Source organism: Hyla sarda, chromosome 10 (assembly GCF_029499605.1).
Source record: "Hyla sarda isolate aHylSar1 chromosome 10, aHylSar1.hap1, whole genome shotgun sequence".
Classification (NCBI taxonomy): domain Eukaryota; kingdom Metazoa; phylum Chordata; class Amphibia; order Anura; family Hylidae; genus Hyla; species Hyla sarda.
Genome location: NC_079198.1, coordinates 82,643,857 through 82,667,121, shown reverse-complemented (window position 1 = coordinate 82,667,121; position 23,265 = coordinate 82,643,857). Strand labels below are relative to the sequence as shown.

The 23,265-nt window shown below is 43.3% G+C and overlaps 1 protein-coding gene across 2 annotated transcripts in view; it reads left to right on the top strand.

Annotated features, from left to right (window-relative positions):
- The window catches only part of SIK2 (salt inducible kinase 2), a 167,762-nt gene that overhangs the window by 105,034 nt on the left and 39,463 nt on the right, over positions 1 to 23,265 (top strand). For both annotated transcript variants that reach the window (XM_056541847.1, XM_056541848.1), the window contains exons 5-6: positions 16,301 to 16,425; positions 19,684 to 19,807. In XM_056541847.1, the coding sequence (XP_056397822.1) occupies positions 16,301 to 16,425; positions 19,684 to 19,807 (249 nt within the window). The remainder of the gene's footprint in view (positions 1 to 16,300; positions 16,426 to 19,683; positions 19,808 to 23,265) is intronic.

Genomic DNA, 23,265 nt, shown 5'->3' with positions numbered 1-23,265 from the left:
CCACCAAAGGGCTTGCTCTCAATTCCCTTACAAAAATGGTGTGCGGAAATTCTGGATTCATTCCATTCGAAGCTCATTTTGTCAGGGAAAATAAAGTCCCATTGACTTCAAAGGGCTTTTACCCATGGCTGCGGCAGAAATTCCTTAGTCTAAGCAGAGCGGTGGAAAGACCATTAAAGTCAATGGAACCTTCAATCAAGGTGGAATTGGAGCTGAATACTGGCATGGAATTTTGTCGGTAAATTACTCATCAATTCCTCAGTGTGAACATACCCTTAAAGAAAATAAAAAAGTAAATATATATATATATATATGTGTGTGTGTGTATATATATATATATATATATATAATATACCGTATATATATATATATATATATATATTTACATCCACAGACAAGTATGAGGGTTTGTTTTTTGCGCGACCAGTTGTCCTTTGTAATGACATCACTCACTTTACCATAAAAATGTATGGTGAAATAAAAAAAAAAAATACTATTTGTGTGGGGAAATTGAAAAGAAAACCACAATTTAGAAGGTTTTGGAAGGTTTTATTTTCAAGCTGTACAATTTATGGTAAAAATGACATGTGTTCTTTATTTTGTGGGTCAGTACCATCTAAATGATACCCATGATTGCATACTTTTCTATTATTGTACCGCTTTACAAAAAAATCTAAAACTTTTTAACCCAATTACTGCATTTAAAATCCCTCTATTTTGACGACCTATAACTTTTTCATTTTTCCATATAAGCGGCGGTATGAGGGCTCATTTTTTGCGCCATGATCTGTACTTTTAATACTTTTTTTTATATATATATATTATATGACAAAAAAGCAGCAATTTTGGACTTTTTTTTTTAAAGGAGTTATCCAGGAAAATACTTTTTTTTATATATCAACTGGCTCCAGAAAGTTAAACAGATTTGTAAATTAGTAATAAGACAGGAAAGGAGAGGGCACACAAAGAGGTTACTTCACCTTAATTATGGCGCAGCACGGTATTGGCAACCTAAATAGTCATCTCCTGCGGGGTGCACACACGAGAAGTGAAGTATCAAATCTAATACAAGGATGAAAACATACGTGCACTCACCGCTCAGCGGAGACAGTTCGGTGTAGGGGTCCGGTTAACAGGTAGCTGGATCACAGTATCAGCGCAGGTGTAATTGCGCTCTGAGGCTACTCCGGCAGTTTCACACGTGAATGCGTGCTTCTTCCGGCCTCATTGGGAAGAGATGCACTTACATTGAATATCATATGGAACATAACAAGTGCTGCACCTTTCTCCATACATCACACTTCCTTGAGCTGGGTGCTGTTTGACTTTTTACTGAGCCTACACAGTGGAGACGTGACCTCCGCCCCTGCTGCGCAGTGCAGGCGCCGATGACGTCACTCATTGGCACCTGCACTGTGGAGGTAGGGAGACGCGGGCCCTGCTGCTGAGGAGATCGCTGCATGGGACATCAGGTGAGCATAATTTATTTTATTTTTTTCAACCTGGGATTGGGGGGGAGGGGGGAAAAACTCTGCCACTGACATGGACCCTGTTGCTTACACCTATTGTGGGGGGACCCCGCTGCCTACACCTACTGTGGGGGGGACCGTGCTGCCTACACCTACTGTGGGAGGGACTCCGCTGCCTACCCCTTCTGAGGGGGTACCCGGCTGCCTCGATCTACTGTGGGGGAACTCTGCAGCCTACACCTACTGTGGGGTAACTCTGCGGCCTACACCTACTGTGGGGGAACTCTGCGGCCTACACCTACTGGGTGGGAACTCTGCGGCCTACACCTACTGTGTGGGAACTCTGCTGCCTACACCTACTGTGAGGGAACTCTGCGGCCTACACCCACTGTGGGGGAACTCTGCGGCCTACACCCACTGTGGGGGAACTCTGCGGCCTACACCCACTGTGGGGGTACTCTGCGGCCTAGACCCACTGTGGGGGAACTCTGCGGCCTACACCCACTGTGGGGGAACTCTGCGGCCTACACCCACTGTGGGGGAACTCTGCGGCCTACACCCACTGTGGGGGAACTCTGCGGCCTACACCCACTGTGGGGGAACTCTGCGGCCTACACCCACTGTGGGGGAACTCTGCGGCCTACACCCACTGTGGGGGAACTCTGCGGCCTACACCCACTGTGGGGGAACTCTGCGGCCTACACCCACTGTGGGGAACTCTGCGGCCTACACCCACTGTGGGGGAACTCTGCGGCCTACACCCACTGTGGGGGAACTCTGCGGCCTACACCCACTGTGGGGGAACTCTGCGGCCTACACCCACTGTGGGGGAACTCTGCGGCCTACACCCACTGTGGGGGAACTCTGCGGCCTACACCCACTGTGGGGGAACTCTGCGGCCTACACCCACTGTGGGGGAACTCTGCGGCCTACACCTAATGTGAGGGACTATCTACGATGTTCCTGCCTAGTTAATATGGAGACAAACTACCAAACTAATAGGAGGGCTACCTACAGCCTGCATAGAGAGTTTTCATACAGGGGCAGCTATCTGGGGGATTTACCCACAGGGGGCATAACGACCTACCTGTAATTTCCGTAAGCAACCCCCCCCCCCCCCCCCCGAGACTAGACTCTTGATCCGCCACTGGGTGGAGGGCGGTGCTGGCTACATGCTTGACTAACTACCTGGCTAACTACCTATATACCTGGCTGCCTAGCTACATACCTGGCTACCTAACTATGTACATACCTATAATCACTTATATGGTGTACAGATCGGGGGAGATTTATCAAAACCTGTCCAGGAAAAGTTACCCTGTTGCCCATAGCCACCAATCGGCATGCTTTTTTTTTTTCTAACAAGGCCTCTGAAAAATGAAAGAAGCAAGCTGATTGGTTGCTATGGGACACTGGGCAACTTATCCCCTGCAAAGGTTTTGATGAATCTCCCCCATCCTGTGTACAGCTGATATCTACCGCCATATGGTCCAGTATATAATTACCTATATTTTATACATATCCTGTATAGTATACTGGTCTGTGTATAGTGGTTTTTTATTCAGTACAGTATGGCAGTATTATCCAGTTATTGTGTGGTTGTATATATTTACTCACTGTATACTGGTATTATTGGTCATGGAAAATTATTTTACCTACATTAAATAGTTTCTTATATATAAAATTTTGTTTATTTTGTGTGTAGGGCTGGTCGAGGGATTTTGGTGGAATAGGGGCAGAAGTGTGACCAGCGGCGGAACATCGCAGGGGGCCCTTGCTTTTTATAGTCCAGGGGCCCTGAGTGTTGTCAGTCCACCCCTGCTATCCACCTATAAAACTAGCAAACGTGTGTTTCCTTCTAGGCTTCTAGGTTCACACTGCCATTGTGCTCCGAGCCCTTCTGGGTCCGTTCAACTCTTTCTTTTTTTTTTCCGGCTCGGAGCACAACTGACACCGTTGGATCCTGGAATCCCATTGACTTGAATGGTGTCTGTTGGGGATCCGTTATTTTGCCGGAGTTAAGCGGAGAAAAACTATAGAATATGCAGTATTTTTTTTCCGCTCAGCTCCCGTCCTACTGAGAAACTGACTGACAGAGCTCCCTTTACTGGAACACAACGGCGGTGTCAACAATCCCCTAGCGGTTTTCTCTGTGGTAAAATTCATTGAGTAGAAAGGCCAAACTGAGCCTTATTATTCAGTGGTTTGACTTGTTCCCAACACCTTTATGTCTAATCCAGAGTTTCCCAACCAGCGTGCCTCCAGCTGTTGCAAAACTGCAACTCCCAGCATGCCCGGACAGCCTTTGGCTGTCCGGGCATGCTAGGAGTTGTAGTTTTGCAACAGCTGGAGGCACACTGGTTGGGAAACAATAGTCTAAAACTAGAACTCCCAGCATGCTCTGGAGGGCCACAGATTTGGGATCAGTGCTGTAGATGAAGACAAGTTGCTATATACATAGACTAAAAAAAACGAAAGGAGAGCTGCACATCCCAAAAAAGAAGCACGGGTGTCAGCTAGAGCCCAGGTCCAGGAGGGGTCCACTTTAATACCAACAGATACGCAGCAGCAACTCCATAAGGTGCAAACAAAGAGTGTCTTTATTCAACGTGAGGCGACGTGAGGCGATGATGCACAGCTGCACGGGATCACCAATCAGTAGGAATATGATGATTTAATATGTAATGCACAAGTAATATTTATACCATGGCACATTTATATATTTACATATTCCTTATAATGATGCACTTTGCACTTTGTCCTGTTGATTAGAGATGAGCGAACTTACAGTAAATTCGATTCGTCACGAACTTCTCGGCTCGGCAGTTGATGACTTTTCCTGCATAAATTAGTTCAGCTTTCCGGTGGGCTGGAAAAGGTGGATACAGTCCTAGGAAAGAGTCTCCTAGGAATGTATCCACCTTTTCCAGCCCACCGGAGCACCGGAAAGCTGAACTAATTTATGCAGGAAAAGTCATCAACTGCCGAGCCGAGAAGTTTTGTGACGAATCGAATTTACTGTAAGTTCGCTCATCTCTATTGTTGATGTACTCTATGATGTAATTTTTTCACTTTATTGAATAATTGATTACTGTTCCTGCGTGACCATAAATATACACCAGACTTGTCATTTGTTGCTTGAAAATGGTTTGGTGAGCAAACCGAAACGTCGCCTCACGTTGAATAAAGACATTCTTTGTTTGCACCTTATGGAGTTGCTGCTGCCTATCTGTTGGTATATACATAGACTAGACGTATATAAGTGACCCTGCCACTATGTAAGGATTTGGGGCCATATTGGATATTAGAGCAGGCCTTGTTCTTGTTTTTTCGGATTTTGCGCAATACTCTTGCAGAAGGGTAAAATCACATGATGGCTTTGAGAATCAGAATTAATTTGTTCTTTTGCTTCGCCGACTCCATACGTGATTGTGCCCGAGCAGCACCCAGACACACTCAGTCCTGCTTCTGTGCAGCTGCCATTGCATACAGCTGTTGTGTGAGTGAATCAAGGTGAAAGTCACTCCTTTCCTCCAAAGCAGCTCCCCCGATAGCTGGCTCAGTCTGGCTGACGGACAGCTCGCTCGGCATTGACGTCAAGCACGGCTCATTAACATTCAGGGCATGAAATGGGTCAGATCTGACAATTAGCCGTCCCAATCTCTCTCCTACCTTCCCGTTATCAGCATCGTCTTCCCGCCCAATCATCCGCTACCTCCACATTACCATAATCACAAAGGGGCGCTCAGCACAGACTGCTGGTAATTAGGCGCCTAATAATTAATCCTAAATGTCCTCCGTCGCTTCCCAAACCGTGGACTTTCCATAGATCATATATACAAATGCTAATTAGGCCTGTATAGGCTACATTAACCCTAAAGGGGATGAGCGCTGGCAAACCTTTTCTTCTTTTTTTCTGTTCTTTTTTTTTATTTTATTAAATAAATATGAAATTCCTTGCCTTCATCTAGCTTTTACTTCATACCTTCGCTGCTAGGATGTGATAAAGAATAGAACTGTCATGTATAAAACACGCAGCAGAAAAGCAATCAGAACTAGGGGATCTGGGATCACATGGGAGTCCTGAGGAAGATCCGTGCTGTTACAAAACACGTTGGATTTCTAACTTTTTACAATAAATACTGTTATTACATATGATATTTTTTGTGATTATGAGCATGGTCTAAAATGGATACCCTAGATTTGTATGGGTATGTTCACACTCTTGGAACAAGCAGCAGGTTTTCCATTGTGGGAGATCCACTGCATGTTACAGTACCATTCACTTGTATGAGTCTGCAATAGTGTCAGATGTGCAGACTGTTAGCTGACCCGTTGAAATGAATGATAGGGTATCTTGCCACTGGAAACCAACTGCTAGTTACGAGCGTGTGAATTTACCCTGATGTGACATTTCACAATGGTAGCCAACCTACTCAAGGGACCATGACAGGACAGTTGCAATAAATCCACCTCTGATGAATATCTTGCAACTGTTGGGTGGCAGCAATGTTTGGATTGCCATTTGACCCGATTGACTTACCTAAGCTGAAATACAACACGATGGCTGCAATGCAAAACAGCGATCTTTGGCCACAAAAACCCCTGGTTCTTGATCCATTTGGAGCCTGTTTTTTTTTCGGAGTCATAAATAGTGGAATTTAGGCAAAAAAAAAACAAAAAACTCTGTTACACAGTTAATATATTCATCAACATGAGAAATGTGGTATTCTCCGTGTGACCAGACTTCTTGCCTTGGGTAAGGACTTTCTGTATGATCATGAGTCACCACTCAATTGATATAGATGTCAGCAAACTAAATTGACCCGTAAGTGCGAGCCAAGGAACTTGCCAGGTTTCATTTGGCTGCTGAATATGACGCAGTTTCATCATATCTTTGGACGCGGCTGTACATCTGGCTGACATGTCCAATAAACATGTGCGTGCCAAGAAAATCACAACAGTACGCACAAATCCTGTGTAAAATATGACCCATAAGGCACATAAGGTTAAGATATACGAGAATGACTGACAGCATCAGACCCCATGATCTGTCAGCCGTGGTCTCAAACCTTAGATCCCTTACCGCAAATATATTTCTAAAGTGTAACATATGCACTCAATTTATTCTAAGGAATGCCTGTATTGTATGATTTGGATTATGCATTGTACTACTGTTCACATTACATACACTGTATAATGAATAGGGACTGACTTATATTTTGCTTCCATGACTTGGCATTCATGATTGGATTTCAGTGTATATTAACTAGCAGGCACAAAAAATTGCAGCCTTTTTTTTTTTTTTTTTTTGCTTTAAAAAAATCTAAAAATGCATGCCTGTTTCATTGTATAGTACATATTTTTTTATTATATTTATCAGATTTTCTTGTGTTCTACAAAGCATTTGTAGTATGTTTTATAGTTCACTATAAACTTTCAGCATGTAAAAAACCACAAAAACCCAATGTGATGGTATAGATCAACTATTGGAATACAGATAAACAAGCAAAGTCTGCTGACCTTACATTTATTACAGCTGAGGAGCTGCACATACACAGCGGCAGCCCCTGTCGCTACTATACGTCTCATGGACGAACTGCAGGGTTCAGAACCATCTATACACAGTCTGTAAACGTGGCTTGGCAGCTCCCATAGAAAATGAATAGAGCGACGGCACACATGCATGACTTGCCCCATTATATATAGCAATGACCTGTGGCCCTGTTCTGGATATCGTGGGGGGACGTGTTTGGACCCCTCATGATCTGACGCTTATCCTCTACCCCCTTAGTGCTAGTAGAGCTAGTAATTACTGTTTGTTATAGCAAGATGGCTATTTAGAGTAGGAATCGATAATGTATTTTATACAATACTGGTCACTAAGAGTACCCACAAGGGAGGAAACGGCACTAGTACTCAACACTTCTTATACAATGTAAACACCGACCTGCGGTAAACTGAAATTGGGTATGTCTTTTACACCTGGGATTTCAGTGGATCGGAGGGAGCTGTAGTGTCTGGAGGTGCTCTACGTATGTGAGACAATGTAAGACATATGTAGAAAATGTAGAAAGAAAGTAACAGAGCACTCACGCTTTGACTTCTGTATGGAGGCTGGGAGCTGGAACTCAATCACGGTATTCCATAGCGGGGAGGCAAGAGATGTTACAAGGGGAGCCTCAGACCCCGGCCACGGACCGTATCACGCCCTCTGGCGCTTCGTCAGGCCGTGTACACATCACATCACGGTATTCCATGGTGAGGAGGTGAGAGATGTTACAAGGGGAGCCTCAGACGCCGGCCACGGACCGTATCACGCCCTCTGGCGCTTCGTCAGGCCGTGTACACATCACATCACGGTATTCCATGGTGAGGAGGTGAGAGATGTTACAAGGGGAGCCTCAGACGCCGGCCACGGACCGTATCACGCCCTCTGGCGCTTCGTCAGGCCGTGTACACATCACGGTATTCCATGGTGGGGAGGCGAGAGATGTTACAAGGGGAGCCTCAGACCCCGGCCACGGACCGTATCACTCCCTCTGGCGCTTCTTCAGGCCGTGTACACATCACATCACGGTATTCTATGGTGGGGAGGCGAGAGATGTTACATGGGGAGCCTCAGACGCCGGCCACAAACTGTATCACGCCCTCTGGCACATTGTCAGGCCGTGTACACGGCCTGACGAAGCGCCAGAGGGCGTGATATGGTCCGGTGTCTGAGGCTCCCCTTGTAACATCTCTCGACTCCCCACTATGGAATACCGTGATTGAGTTCCAGCTCCCAGCCTACATACAGAAGTCAAAGCGTGAGTGCTCTGTTACTTTCTTTCTACGTTTGCTACATATAATGTATTTTAGTCTATACACATTTTTTTTACTGCTGCACATACAGTTATATAGTTTGTCTGGAGTTATCTTATTTGGTTTTTTTTTGTGATGTTTTTCCTTTAGCGTTTGTCATGTGCCTATAGACACAGTATCATAGCCCGTCCTATAGTTTTCTTCCTGTGTTTCTTTGTGTTCCTGGGCTGACCTCCATATCTGATGTAATGACTTGGAGAAGTTACAGCTACATTCATGGGAGGCTGCTAACCGCATGTCCTATGCTTAATCTTGTGACTGCTGGCAGGTCAGCAGCCTAATGTAAACAGCTCACCTACCTCATGCACAAGTTAATGCCAGTGAAGCTAACATCGTGTCTAGCATGGCACACATCAGTACTCAACACCCACATTTATAAAGCCGATAAAGCCCAAATTGTACTTTAATTTTGTGCATACAACAATCTGCATATTGATGTTTTATAGCAAGATAAAAGGCTTGGAAAGTAACGTTAAGATTTATCGACCATGTGATGTTTCAGCATAGGTTTTAGACGTAAAGTAAAATCTGCAGTAAACTGGAAAAGTAACTCAGAAAGTAATGTTTGTGGGTCCTCGTGAATGCAACAACTGCAGACCAACCCATCAGAATCCAGCCTCCAGTGATCTATTATTATGCTGGCCACTATTTGCCTGTACGCTAGCTTCTGGAGATATAGCAGATATAAATAAACCTGTGTCTTAAGCCAAATAATGTCTGCTACAGTGCATTCATAAAGTATTCAGACCTTTTCATCTTTTTCCACATTATGTTATGTTGAGGCCTTGCTCTAAAATCCCTCACAAAATCTAGTGTTTCCCCATCAATCTTTATTCGCCCTATAATGAGAATGTGAAAACAGAATGTTGGAAATGTTTGCAGATTTATTAAAAAGGTAAAACAAATATTTCACATGGACACAAGTATTCAGGCCCTTTCGCTATGACACTTGAAATGTAGCTTTGGGCGCCTCCCATTACTCTTAATCATCTCTGAGATGTTTCTACACCTTACTGGAGTCACCGGTGTTAAATTCAGCTGATTGGACAGGATTTGGAAAGACACAGCCCTGTCCATATAAGATTTCACAGCTGACAATGGATCAGAGCAAAAACCATGAGCCATGAGGTGGAAAGAACTGCCTGTAGAGTTCAGAGAAAGAATTATGTGGAGGAACATATCAGAAGGAGGGTGCAAAGAAAAAATTTCCTCTACACTGAAAGTTCCCAACAGCACAGTGGCCTTCATAGTTCTTAAGTGGAAGAAGATTGAAACAACCTCAACTCTTCCTAAAGCTTGCTGTCCCACCATACTAAGTAATCAGTGGATAAGGGCCTTGATAATAGAGGTTACCAAAATACCCATGTCACTCTGGCTGAGTTCTAAAGATCCTGCATGCCGATGGGAGAAACTTCCAGAAGGTCAACCATCACTGCAGCATTCCACCAGTATAGGAATTCTGGTAGGTGGGGGTTTCAAGGAGTGGCCAGACAGAAGCCTCTCCCTGAAACCCCCACCTGGAGTTTTCAAAAAATCACCTAAAGGACTCTCATACTGTAGGAAAACAAGATTCTCCAGGTTGATGAAACAAAAATGTAACTTTCGGGCCTGTATTCTAAGTGTCTTATCTAGAGTACACTAGGCAGTGTTCATCAATGCCTAATACCATCCCTACAATAAAGCATGGTGGTGGCAGTATCATGCTGTATGGATGTTTTTTAGAGGCTGGGACAGAGAAACTGGTCAGAGTTTAGGGAAAACTGTATAGTAAAAAAGATATTTTTATTAAAAACCTAATCTAGAGTGCTCTGAGCCGAAGGTTGACCTTCCAACAAGACAATGACCCTAAGTACACAGCCAGGAGTGGCTTAGGGATAACTCTGTGAATGTCCTTGAGTGGCCCAGACAGAGCCCTGGCTTGAACCCAGTCAAACATCTCTGGAGAGACCTGAAAATGGTCCCCACCAATGGTCCCCTTCCAACCTGATATAGCTTGAGAGGATCTGCAGAGATGAATGGCAGAAAATCCCCAAATCCAGGTGTGCAAGCCCTGTGGCATCATCCCCAAGAAGACTGGAGGCTGGAATCGCTACAAAAAGGTGCTTCAACTAAGTACTGAGTAAAGGGTCAAAATATATAACATTTTAGTTTTTTTTTCCTTTTTAATAAATTTGTACAAATGTCAAAAAAAAATTCACACTCATTATAGGTTATTGAGTGCAAAATAATGGGGGGGGGAGGGAACTTAAATTTTGATTGTAGCACAAGAGCAACATAACAAAATTTAAAAGAAACTCAAAGGGTCTGAAGACTTTCCCAATGCATTGTAGATGTGGAATGTGTTTTGTTAGCCTCTTAAGAATTACAGTATTTAGCTTTTATACTAATAAATTACAGTAACATCTTAAAGTCAGCTTGCTCTCCCCGCACTAACCAGCAGTACTGGCTGGTAGTGCAGGGGGCGCTGATCACTTTGATGCTTACCGTGCCCGGATCCGCCCCGCCGTTCGGTCGTAATCTTCTATTTTCGGTATGTGCTAATTAGTGCTGGGCGGTATACCGGTATGAACCGGATACCGTTTTTTTTTCTCCCACGGTATGGATTTTTGCCCATACCACTATACCGGTCGGGCCCCTCCCCCACCCTCTGAGTCAATAAAAAAAATTAAACTTACCCGTAATGGGGGGTGGTTTGGGCCATCCATCCTTCCTGTAGTGTCCGGCGGCATTCCGGGTGGAGGGTGAACCAGTCCGGCTGTCCGGGCAGGCTCCGGCCTTGTACACTGCATAGACGCCGCTACGCTGTGACGTCAGGTGCGTCGCTGTGCATGGACGTCACTGCGCAGCGGCGTCTATGCAGCGTTACTAGGCTGGAGCCTGCCCGGAGTGGAGAAGAAGGACAGCCCTGACCGGGTTCACCCTCCACCCGGGATGCCGCTGGACACTACAGGAAGGATGGATGGCCCGGCTCACCCTCCCCTGACGGTCCCTGCAGCAACTGGGAAGGTGAGTCAGGGTTCTGGGATGGACAGGGGTCTGTATAATATACTATACCTACAGTAGGCCCTCCAGCTGTTGAGGCCCTCCAGCTGTTGCAAAACTACAACTCCCAGCAAGTAGTAGTTTTGCAACAGCTGGAGGCACCCCTAGTTGGGAAACAATGACCTATACTATACACTACTATATAGTCCAACATGCTGGGAGTTGTAGTTTTGCAACAGCTGGAAGCACCCTGCTTGGGAAACACTGACCTATACTATAGGGGTGTGAATCGCCAAGAATTTGGCGATTCGATTCGAATCGCGATACCAGTGTGGCGATTCGATATATCGCGATATATCGCGATACCGTCTAGGTGACGATACATCGCGATATATCGCCCACCTGGGAGCATTCATAGATCCCAATAGACGCCGCTGTCAGCTTTGACAGCGGCGATCTAGTACTCCGGTGCTGCAAAATAAAATAAAACGCACTTTTCTTACCTGCCAACGAGCCCGCGGAGCTCCGGTACAGGTGTTGGGTCCCCGGGCTGTATTCTTCTTACTTCCTGTTAGTCCGGCACGTCACATGGAGCTTCAGCCTATCACCAGCGGAGGCGGGACATCGCTGCGGCTGGTGATAGGCTGAAGCTCCATGTGACGTGCCGGACTAACAGGAAGTAAGAAGAATACAGCCCGGGGACCCAACACCTGTACCGGAGCTCCGCGGGCTCGTTGGCAGGTAAGAAAAGTGCGTTTTATTAAAAATTCCACATCCCTAAAAGAATCGATTCAAAAATATTTTGAATCGATTCTGTATCGGCAAATGAAAAATCGCGATTATCGCGAGAATCGATTTTTTCTTACATCCCTACTATACTATACACTACTATATACCGTAGTCCAACATGCTGGGTGTTGTAGTTTTGCAACAGCTGGAGGCTGTAGGGTTGTTTGTTACATCTATTTAAAAGGATACTCCACTGCCCCAGTGTTCAGATCATTTAGTTCCAAAAGCCCATTTAGTTCCGCTACGCCACCTCAATGCAAGTCTCAATGTAAAAAAAAAAAAAAAAAAAAAAAAAATACTGTGATGCCGTGATATTTTAGAAAAATTCCGTGATCCACATTTTTGGTCATATCGCCCAGCACATTAGGTGCTAACTTGCACCGGCCAGGCTAACTGGCACTCTTGACCGCAGCGCCACCCAGCTCATCAATATTCTTCCCCTCCCTCCGCTTCTCCCTCTTCTTCATGCTCTGTAATGAAGAGAGGCGGAGGGAGAGGAGGAATATTGATGAGCTGGGCAGTGCTGCGGCCAAAAACCCTGACGTCAGAGTGCCAGTTAGCCTGGCCGGTTAGCACCTAATTAGCATATACCGAAAATAGAAGATTATTGCCGAACGGCGGGGTGGATCCAGGCACGGTAAGCATCAAACTGATCAGCGTCCCCCGCACTACCAGCCAGTACCGCTGGTTAGTGCGGGGGGAGCAAGCTGACAGTTTTCCTTTTAAGTATAGTTTTGCAGTGTTGTTACTCCAAATGATGTTTTCTCTATCAACAGAATAGTCACTGTATTCATACTGGAGCATCATCAGAATTTGGGATCACAGGTTGAGTGATATAATGGCCTAAATTGTAGTTATGTGAATAATATGGAGCCTCCCAAATGGCCCAGAAATATTGTCCTCCTGACCCTGCAGGTACAGTGTTTACAGTGTGCGGGATCCGTTCGGGTGATGACGCTCCTACAGAAGTTTGGGAACACTCTGTTCTCTGTGTAGCTTGTACTGTATTCCCAATCCCAGTAATTACAGATTCTTGTTATGCAACCTGAGTAATAGAAGGAGGTTGACTAGGTCAGTATTCTGCCCCCAGAAATGAGACGGCTCTCTGTGCAGGGAGGGGAGGCCAGTGTTCCCATAATGAAGGCTGCACAGACACATTTCTGTCAGTCCGTCCATCACAAAGCCTCTGCTGTGGATTAGCTACAGGTTTGCGTGCGACAGCTCCACAGAAGTAGAGGGATCCTGACCGCACACTTCATCAGGGCGTCTCTTCTGTTTGCTTGCAGGCCACATGGCATTCACATGTCTGTGAGCGAGCCAACAATGTTGATATGGTTCAGTCAGCAGCCCAGATCAGTCCACAGTAACACAGCTGTTTTTCCAGTTGCCGCAGGTCCCAGGCTAACCCCTGTCCGGTGATGACTTTTCTGCCAAAAGATCCACATTGGACAGATTTGTAACAAGTACCGTAACTGAGTTTCATGTACAGTGTCATTGAACTTGTGTAGTTCTTTGTCCACGACTGATGTCATATAAAATCAGGAAGACAGCATCGTATTCTCTGTTATAATTGGATTTAGCTTGGAAAATGTTACTGACTTACTGTTGTAAATTGAAATTAGTAGTGCGGAACAAATAAAAACGAATACTCTCTAAGGATATGTTCACACCGAGGAATTGAAGAGGAATTACTCGAGTAAGTCTTCTTGCCTATTCCGCTCCAATTTATCTTTAAATAAAAAGTTCCGTTGACTTCAGCTGAATTCTATTCCGCCTGAAAAATGATACATGCTCATTCTTTTAGCAGAATCTGTGGCTAACAGCCGTTTGAAATCAATGGGATGTTATCCTTACTGACAAAATGAGTTTCTTGCGAAATTATGCACAAATTTTGCACCAATTCTGCAAGGAAGAGAGAAAATGTCAAAAAAATTTGATTTTCCTGTGCGAAATTATTCCTCTACAATTTCACTCCAATTCCTCATTGTGAACATCTGGACCTTCCAGTGTAGAGTCCCACTCTGAGCATGGATGCTTGCATGTAGGGGGGCACTGGAGAGGTATCTGAGAATTTACAAGCCACATTGCTTGTCATTTTCTTCATGGAAAATACCTGCAGCATGTAAAATCTCACTTGTCCGGCATTGCAATTCGCTGTGGTTTTTACCTGCACAACTCCACAGGTAAGGCCGTGTTCACATCACAATTCCCACCTCTGAGGCACTGAAATGTTGACAAAATCTCAAAATCGTCTGCCAACATATCTGTGCTCGGAGCAGCACAGCCCCAAACGATTGGGGATAAGTGTCTGATGGAGGGGGGTCTGACTACCAGTGGTAGGACCTCCCGCGATTTTACACTTACCCCTAACCTTTGCATTGGGGATAAGTTGTAGGGCACCACAGTACTCCTTTAAATCTGTACCGGGTTAGGGATGCCTGTGGGAAACCAGTGAGAGATCTGCATCATTGTGTGCCTGGGTGTACACCGACTCACATGACTGAAGAAGTGATACAATCTCTATTATAGGTTTATAATGCAAAAGTAACAAATAAATTAATCCTACACTTACCGCGGTGAGTGCACGATTCATTTCTTTGTTACTTTTGCGTTATTTACCTGCTACCATCTTCTATCCATGCACCACCTTGCCGCCCCATGAATTTTTTTTGTTCTCTTATGAAGCGTCTCCCAGGTGGCTGATTAATTGATCCAGGCACTTACATGAACGGTGCCTCCTATTTCCTTTCACTTTTCTACAGTTACGCAGTATCTATTATAGGTTTACTAGGCAACGGTGACATCACTAGTTCCCATGCACAAAGTTGAGTTATCTGTATTAGAGCAAACATGACTTATACATCTGTTTTTTGTAATAGCAGGAGTCAGCTATTAGTAAACATTCCTTTCTTATTTTTCTTGGCCTGATAGAGTGCAACAATGTAGCTCTTGCCCTTGGGGCAGATGTCCAGACATAACGTCTGTTGTAGTTGAAGACTGATATGATTACGCTATAGGACTTGTCATTTGACTAGAAGACCCTCCAGTGTTCACTGGCTGACCTTTGGAGTACTCAAAGGCTTTTCTGGTTAAACACAAATGATATATACATTAAAACATCTGCAACTTTTAATATACGTTGTATTTAAACTCCTCACCATATTCAAGGTATTTGCTTGCTGTATGTGAATGAACGCTCGTTTACATTCATAGGCAGCAAACTGCATAGGCCTAGTTCTGCTTCATTCTGCAAAGTGACCATAACTAACCATGTTCTGCCAGCTAAATACACCAGAAGCTGCACATATCTCACTTATAGTTTGCTACATTGTATCAGTCTAGGCTATTTAGCTCACAGAGCATTGCAAAAATTACCATACTAATAACTACATACAGTACATACATTGCATTCGAAAAGTTTTAGACCCTTTCACTTTTTCCAAATTTTTTCATGTTGCGGACTTTTGCTCTAAGGTTTGCACATTTGGATTTCTAAATGTTTTACTTGTTTTTTTTTTTGTTTTTTTTTTGTAAAAAATGTTTTTACATTGGTGGACATTTATCAAGGTATTAAGAGCCTTTTATTTTTATTTTTTTGCTTGCTCCGGGTGCACATAAATTTGCACGTGCGCCTAAGCACTTTTTTGTGCAACTATTGCGCGTAAGCAAAAAGTTACAAACAGCCTTACCTAAGCAAATTTTACTGGTCATGTATTTATGATCAAAATTCGCACGTAAGCAAAAAAAAAAGTCGTAAAACCCTTACAAAAAAGTTGCAAGGTCTGACCTGGAGTACAAAATCGTACGTGAACAAATTTTAAAAAGTCACAAAAAACTCTCACAAAAAGTCTAGTCTGCGACTTTGTTTTGCTTATTTCAACCCCCTGTAATAGTGTGACATGTAGCACATAAGCAAAACTAAAGCAAAAAAATGCCTTCAGAACTTGCTTACCAAAGCAAACAAACAATGATAAATGACCTTCCCCCCCCCCCCCCATTATCATTATGGTGTTAAGTGCAGATTCATTGGGTGGGGGACTCAACATAAGAAAATGTCTGAAGACTTTCCGAGTGCAATTTAAATGTATTTATCCCTTGTTTCACTATCTTGTTGTTTTTGCAGATTAACAAAGAGATTTATTTGCTTACCATTTGTAATAATCTTGGTTTTTTTTTTTGTTTTGGTTTTTTTTAAGACTTTGGTTTTGGCAACTTTTACAAGACTGGAGAACCCCTAGCCACGTGGTGTGGAAGCCCACCATATGCAGCCCCAGAAGTGTTTGAGGGACAGCAATATGAGGGACCTCAACTGGATATATGGGTACTATATTTGTGTGTAAAGTAATGCATGTTTTGTGTCAGAGGATAGCTTGTCGAATATGCTCTCCATGAATAGATAGAAAACTATAAAACTTTGTTGTGCCTTCATTCAGTAATCCACATGTAGCATTTCTAGCATGTGTATGTTTATCAAAAAAGTAGGTCCCAGTTTTTAGGGGCGCTTGACCAGTAGTAAAGTAGCGTTCTGTAATAGAAGTATATATTTAGGACTACATTCAGTTTATGTTATTCTGACATATATCAATAACATACCTTAAAACAGGATGTGACTGTGATGTTAAAGAGGTTTTCCAAGGGTGGTGGAAAAAAAACATAAACCATACTCAACCACCCTGATCCCTCACCTTTGCTGTCCCTGTGGCACATAGTCCTTGGCACTTTCTACTTCTTGCTGCATCCTATGGCCTCCTGTTCATGTAGGAACTACCCAATTAATCGTTGACTGCCTCAATGACAGACTGAGCAAAAGTTCTTGCATTTACCAAATGTCATATAGAGCAGGAAGAAGTGGAGCGATTGGGAACGGCAGCCATGGGGGATCGGGTGGAGTTGATTATGAGTTTTTTTTCGCTGCACAAGACTCTAAAAAGATAAAAAAATAAAATAAAAATAAAAAAAAATTAGAGCTTTATCAAGCTGTCATTTAGTAAGCTTCTATTTGTAGCCACTAACAACCAATCAGAGCTCATCTCTCATATTGCTCTTGTGAAATGTAAGTTGAGCTCTGATTGGTTATTATGGGCAATAAAAAGAATCTTACTGCAGCTTACTAAATCTTCCCATCCCTTGAAAACCTCTTTCACCTTATGTTCCGATTAGTAAGTGTATTTGCAGTGAGTATATTCAGCCGTTCTTTTCTAGTATTAGCCTCAGCCGTCAGCGCTCCAGGTCTCTCCTGCATTCTGCAATATTACCTCTCCTGGGGCCAATTTCTCTCTCACCAAGTCACCCAGAGAGTCCTCCACTCTCTATGTCAGAGATCCCTCACACTTTATACCCAATTATTGTACAGAGATATGTTTTTTTTTTGTACCCATGCCTGTAGATTGTAAAATGTAATAATAGATGGTTATTTGTAAATCGGGAACAGACTGTATCCTCCTTGTACAATAAAGTCCTAAGGCCGCTCTTACATTGTGCAGTTTTTTGGGGGTTTTTGCAGCAGCTTTGAAGGGACAACAAGTAAGTAGAAAAGCTGAATTCACAGGCCTGTTTCAGAGTTTTTTTTTATTTTTTTTTATTATTCCCGCTTTATAGCAGCATGTATTCCATTAAATAGGAGCACGGAGCCATTGCATCCACGTCCGTAGCTGAGCCTGACGCTAGCGTCAGGCTCAGCTACGGACGTGGATGCAAGGGCTCCGTGCTCCGATTTAATGGAATACATGCTGCTATAAAGCTGGAATAATGAAAAAAATAAAAATAAAAAACTCTGAAACAGGCCTGTGAATTCCTCTTATTAATTCTGCTTACTTATTGTTGCATCTTCTAAATATGAATTGAAAATTGGATTATCCAGAGTAAGGTGGAGCTCTGTAGACAGAGAGACTTTGCCATAAAGCTGTTTTAGGGTGCGGTCACACACTAGTAACTAGCAGCGGGTTTCCCGCAGCGGGAAACCCACTGTGAGTTACGCTAACATTCATTTGAATGGGTCCGCGGACAGTCCGCAAATCTGACACTATTGCGGACTGTCTGTGGACCCATTAAAATCAATGGTAGCGTAACTCGCAGCGGGATTCCCGCAGCGGGCAACCCGCTGCTAGTAATAGCGTGTGAACGCACCCTTAAAGTGTATCCATATATATCTTTATGGTGAAAACCAGGTGTGGATCATAATGAATTAGATCCTATAAAGAACACTAGGAGTGGATTAAATCCATTCCACACCAGGGGTGGAATAAAATAAAAAAAAGAGATGAATTAGCACATGTATTTTATATATTATCTATTTTTTTATGGTATTCTGATATGTACCTGGTGAGTATTATTTCTGATGTGAATTGGACTAAAAAATAGTATGAAGTAGGCACGACTAGCCCTAACCTATTTGTTTGCATCCAAAATATCCCTTTATATTAGGCTTTTAAGAAGGTTAGACAAATGCATTTACACTTTCCTTGGGGTTTCTCTACTTTCATACATGTACATTTAGCATAAGTAAGTCAGTCATAATGTTATATATTATCTCAAAGACCGAAAGGCAGCCAGCACCACTGTGCTACACATCCAAAATCAGCTCAGGATACCGGGTGTATCAATCTGGCAATGGCGGGGTGGTGCTACACACCTGAGAAATCACAGCAGGTAATGCAACATCCCACACAAAATGAAAAAGAAGCGGAGCGCTCACCGTTCCAATTGGGGGCAGACCGGCTTCAGGAATCCGCAGACCACATCGGTCCAAGCAGGGAGGCGGCAGATGGATCCAGGAGGAGTTCAGTCATAATGTTATCTATGATTTTACATTGATCTGTAAGAAAACCTAATGCATTATATTTACTTACATGAATTATTTTCAGAATGTATAAAGTGATTCAGGCCAGTAGGTTGACTTACCAATTTAGCTCTGCTATTGCTGTAGGTAAGGGCAGAAGAAAATGTAGCTACTGCCCAGCACTGGAAGATGCAAACTAACACATTTTGGATGCATGTGATACTGCCACATAGTTTAGCTTTAGGTAAGGATCACACGGACCTGAAATGCATTAGATTCTGCTTTCCTGATTTTCAATGTCTGTGAGTTCTGGCTGATGCAATTGGGAGTTGGAGCCTTGCACCTCCCAGCCCGGATCAGCTGATCTTGGCTGATATATCTGTAAGCAAGGTCTTTCAATCTGCAGATAAAATGATAAAATGCAGATAAAATCCAAGGCTGGATTCTCACATCATCATATTTTCAATTTTACTGCTCTGTCCAACGGGCTAAGCACCTAAAATAACAGATCCTCCGGACATTTAAAATCAGCAATAGATACCATTGAAGTCAATGGGTACCATCGGGTTTTTACCATTGTGTCTAACATTTCACCAGAAAAAATAGCACCTCACTCTGGACTCATTTTGCCCAGGATTTTTGAGGGGATCTGCAATGGAGGTTCCAATAGAACCTCTGTCACAGATGTAAACAAGGCCTAATTCAGACACTTAGTAATTAGATATAAATAACAATAATCATTACATTTCTTCTAGAAAAGCTACGACAATATTGATATCATCTGTAACTATTCTTTTACAGAGTATGGGTGTGGTGCTCTATGTCCTGGTGTGCGGTGCTTTACCATTTGACGGCCCTACGCTCCCCATCCTGAGACAGCGAGTGCTGGAGGGAAGATTCCGAATTCCATATTTCATGTCTGAAGGTACAGTTTGCTTTTCATGAATAATGTATGCCCAACTACGGTGATTCATATGATGAAGACAGCGGTTGTTGTTGCTGATACGATTATGTAATGTAATAATAATATAAGTGTTGTTCTATTCCTGTAACAATACTTACCTACCTCTATACTTGTGGCACATCCCAGAAGAGAATTGAGCATTGCTGTGTTATGATTCCTGCACCCATGGGCCACCCATTGGAAGCTGTCACCTTATAGGCTGGAGGCTGCTGGATGTCTGCTTATACATTGTGTGTACAAAAGGTGTTTTTTTTTCTGTATGTGATTTCACCTACACCAGCAATGTAATAGGTGTATAATACATAATATTGCATGCTTATCATGTACCTATTGCTTACAATTCTTTACGCAAGGTGAAGCTCGGGTCTGTTTCAAATCGGAAACAAGAGTGTCCAACCGATAGTTGAAGTGACATTTAAATTATGTACAACAAGAGAAGGAATAAAAAAACTTGTTCCTCAATGAAGGCGCTGGTCCATGGCGTACATTTAAATGTTTAATTATGACATATAAAGCAACGCGTTTCGATCCCGGACAGGGGTCTTCATCAGGCATGCCTGATGAAGACCCCTGTCTTGGGTTGAAACACCTTGCTTTATATGTCATAATTAAACATTTAAATGTACCCACGGACCAGCGCCTTCATTGAGGAACACGTTTTTTATTCCTTCTCTTGTTGTTCTGCTCCTGGTGAGACTGACGTCACTCCGGGAAGTTCCTCGTGGCAGCTGTCCGGCTTTCCTCTATCTCAGACGCTACTGGAGGTGTTGTGCTCTTAGCGCAACACCCAAGGGTAAGGACCCATCTTTTCTTTTACCTGGATTCATCTTTCCATACGGTCCTCACCCAGGGGCGCACCTTTGGCTGTCTTTTTCTCTTTGCATTAATTTAAATTATGTAATGTACACCTCAGGCTAAAAACTAAAGGGAAGTACAGTGGTCCCTCAAGTTACATTATTAATTGGTTCCAGGACGACCATTGTATGTTGAAACCATTGTATGTTGAGACCAGAACTCTATGGAAACCTGTTAATTGGTTCTAAAGTCACCAAAATGTCATCCAAAAATAGGAAAAAGTGAGAATAAAAAAAAAAAAAGTAGATAACTAATACAGATAAAGCAAATCCTTACATATAAAAGTAATAAAGATCTGCTGGGAGCTGTAAATTACTGTCTATGTCAGTGTTTCCCAAGCAGGGAGCCTCCAGCTTTTGCCAAACTACAACTCCCAGCATGCCCGGACAGCCAAAGGCTGTCCGGGCATGCTGGGAGTTGTAATTTGGCAACAGCTGGGGGCACCCTGCTTGGGAAACACTGGTCTATGTAGAGGACAGGAGCTTCTTCGGGGTCCTGTACAGTACACGCAATGACCTAAAAAAGTAACATGGAGTCGCCCTTACCTGGTGTCCAGAGGAGCAGGTAACCCAGGTACAGGTAAAGAGTACAGAACATGTAATACCTCCCTGTACTGTAGGGGGCGCTACCAGACATCAGTCAGTGCATACGCTTCAGTAATACAGGTGTTTTACCAGCGAAATGCCCATTCTGATTGGTCGGTTCTTCCGGCCATTGACACGTTTCACAGATCTGGACTGTCCGTAGCATTGTATGTTGAGTCTGATTTCAACTTACAATGGTCCAGAAAAGACCATTGTATGTTGAAACTATTGTATGTTGAGGCCATTGTAAGTTGAGGGATCACTGTATATGACATATAAAGAAGCTTTGCTTTCCTCATTGCCATAGACCATAAAGAGATGACAATACAGCATGTTTTAGTTTCTGTTTTACTCCATTCTTCCTTGTATGTGTAGATTAAGGTCCTTTGAGACAGGTCTCTCAGAAATAAAACCACACCTTTCTGGGAAGATGCTTATAAGTGGCCTCCACAGCCCTCAGTAACCTGTAATGTGAGGTTGAGAACACGTGGTGTCTGTCTAAAGCCTTTTGATTCAGCAGTGTTTGTCTAGCCCAATATAATTACAAGCCAGACAAGATCTTCACATGCTTCATAATAAGAAGGCGGCTGCCAGGAACTAAGACGTGGGATAAGAAAACTCAGGTATTGGAGAATAAACGGGGTGGAAGTGTCAGGTGACTCCATGTTTGTTCTTCTTCTTAACTACTGCAAATTAAGACGATCATTTCTTGGGTGTCGAACACTTGTCAGGATCTCACACCTGCATAGATTGCTGTATTGAAAATGACTTTCCAGGCCCCGGCCATTGTGGAATTGAATTTCCCGGTCAGCTGTTCTTTACTGCATACTAGTCTGTTCTATAAGCTTTAGGGTGAGGCCACGTGTAGGGTATGTGCAGCATTTACAGTGGCAGAGAAGTCTTATCCACACGCTGCGCAAAATATCCACATGAAAATTGGCTGTTTGCAGCTATAGTGTCAGATATGCTGCAAATTAGCAATTTGTGTTGTATAGATTTTCCCATTGACATCAATAGTAAAGTCAAAATCCACTGTGGCTGCAGATTCCTAGCAGACTCCACAAGTGTTTCTTTTCCAATGAATTTCCATAATCTAGGCCATTGTGATTACGGATCTATAAGATCTGCGCTCACACAAACAGTCCAGTGGCTATTCCTGCGCCTTCCCTCATTGTTGGACTCACATCCCTTATTACACGGCTTTATGTTTGGCTGATAAACCAAAGTGGTACAATTGCTCGTTGGTTGGCTGAATGTGGGGCCTAATACATAAGGTAATATCGCCTGCTCGGCTAATGATCACCCCTTGTTATAGGCCCTCAAAATCCACCTTCATATCCAAATAAAATCTGCGCCAAAATCCTCATGATTTGGTGTTGTTTTTTGGCTGCAGACCTTTGTACAGAAATTCTGCAGGTCTCCCGTTATGTGTGGCCATAGCCTTAGAGATTAGTTTAGTAGATATATGCATGATCGGTTTATATTGGAAGACATATAAAAATATATTGGCACAAGCTTTATAATATGTATATGTGTGTAACATATTGCCCTATTAACCCATCAATTAATTTATGGCAACCAGTTTGTATTTGGCAGAATAGGTAACTACAGGAAATCTTGATCAAGTCAATAGGGAGTTCCAGAGAACATACTGTATGTATGTCCAGGCCCACATTCATTTACCTTCTTTGATGCGTTGTCACAACATGCATTGCATCATGTAACAATATGTAATTATGTTCTATATGCATGTGTCTAAACTCTGGTCAAGTAGTAAGCCATGCCAACTATTCACTTTTTTTTTTTTTTTTTTTTAAACAGACATATATGGTTAAAGGGGTACTCCACCCCTAGACATCTTATCCCCTATCCAAAGGATAGGGGATAAGATGTCTGATCGCGGGGGTCCCGCCGCTGGGAACCCCCACAATATAGCAAGTTGCACCCACCTGTTTCTGCTCCAGAAGCGCTGGAGGGTCT